General features: G+C 36.6%; 1 protein-coding gene across 1 annotated transcript in view; it reads left to right on the forward strand.

The window, feature by feature from the left end:
• The window catches only part of LOC119581859 (serine hydroxymethyltransferase, mitochondrial-like), a 12528-nt gene that overhangs the window by 9453 nt on the left and 1614 nt on the right, over window positions 1-1461 (forward strand). The window contains exons 7-9 of the mRNA XM_037930002.1: window positions 321-486; window positions 670-769; window positions 966-1121. Coding sequence (XP_037785930.1) covers window positions 321-486; window positions 670-769; window positions 966-1121 — 422 coding nt within the window. The remainder of the gene's footprint in view (window positions 1-320; window positions 487-669; window positions 770-965; window positions 1122-1461) is intronic.

The following is a 1461-nucleotide window of genomic DNA, read 5'->3' on the forward strand; positions in this document are numbered from 1 at the left end:
CTCAGTGCTAGGTGAACTTGCAATAAGACCTGTATTTGTATTTTGTCTCCTTGAGGTTTGTAAAATGTAGGGTTTATCTGAAGAATCTAAACTGATGTTTTTTGCATTCTTAAATATTGATCTTTACATTGCATACTTATTTTGTTACATCTTTAAATGCAGTATTGGAGCTGATCATAAATATCTCCATAGATATTTATTTTGTATGTAAAGATTAAATAAAGGAAGCAGAACTAAAATATCCTAATTCTAGTGTATCTCTTAATAGGCATATTAGAAGGATATGACAATAAATAAAATAATCAATGTTCCTATCGCAGGGCTGGACTGGCCTTCTACCGTCGTGGTGTAAAGTCGATCAGTAAGAAGACAGGAAAGCCAATTATGTATGACCTTGAGCAGCGCATCAACTCTGCACTCTTCCCCGGCCTTCAAGGGGGTCCCCACAACCATGCTATTGCTGGGGTTGCTGTTGCACTGAGGCAGGTACGGTTCACAATTTTTTAAATTTAATTTTTTGTATTCATTTGAATGTATCTCTATTTTGTTTAATCTTCTGCTTCATCTTTATAGTTTCAGCATCTCTGTTTTTCAAAGTATTAACTGGCCTTGGTAATTTACCATCCTTCATTCTTGGGCATTTCATTGCATACCTTAATTTCCAACCAGGCTAGTACACCAGAATTCCGGGCATACCAGGAACAAGTAGTGAGCAACTGCCACACGATGGCAGAAGCACTGATGAAGCGAGGGTACAATCTGGTTTCAGGTAAGGCTCATCTTGGATTGGACTGAGCAATTACATGGTTATGCTTGTCACTTTGACTTTTTTTCTTGTCTTCCTTCCTTGTTGTAGTTCATCTAAGTAATATGATCATTGTATATCCTTTTTACCTCCTATCTGACAGGTGGCACAGATAACCACCTGCTTTTATTTGAATTTCTGAGTATCTCCTATCTGGCAGGTGGAACAGACAACCACCTGGTTCTGGTAGATCTACGTCCAAAAGGTCTTGATGGAGCTACAGTTGAGACCATCTGCAACATGTGCAATATCACTGTCAACAAGAACTCTGTTCCTGGAGACAAAAGTGCTTTGTCCCCAGGTGGCTTGAGATTGGGTTAGTAGAATGTGATTTGTTTTTCCCTTATTTTTTCAGGAATTGCTTGAATAAAGCAAGTGGTTGGGGAAATAAATATTTCAGTATTTTTCTTTAGAAAATACTTCTCCCTGATTCCAAACAGCTTGCAGGCTACTTTCTGATAATCTTGTATTTTAAGTAAATACCACCAGTATAAATGACATAATCTAATGATTAAAAGTTATTTGGGGGTAAAAAAAAGTAATTTATTGCATTTAAGTACTTAATATTATTATTTTCAATAACATTAATTTGAGTATATTTGGACTTTTGACATTTGATCTGAGCTGAGGCAACTGAGTCAATTGGAAGTAGAGAG

Source organism: Penaeus monodon, chromosome 15 (assembly GCF_015228065.2).
Source record: "Penaeus monodon isolate SGIC_2016 chromosome 15, NSTDA_Pmon_1, whole genome shotgun sequence".
Classification (NCBI taxonomy): Eukaryota; Metazoa; Arthropoda; class Malacostraca; order Decapoda; family Penaeidae; genus Penaeus; species Penaeus monodon.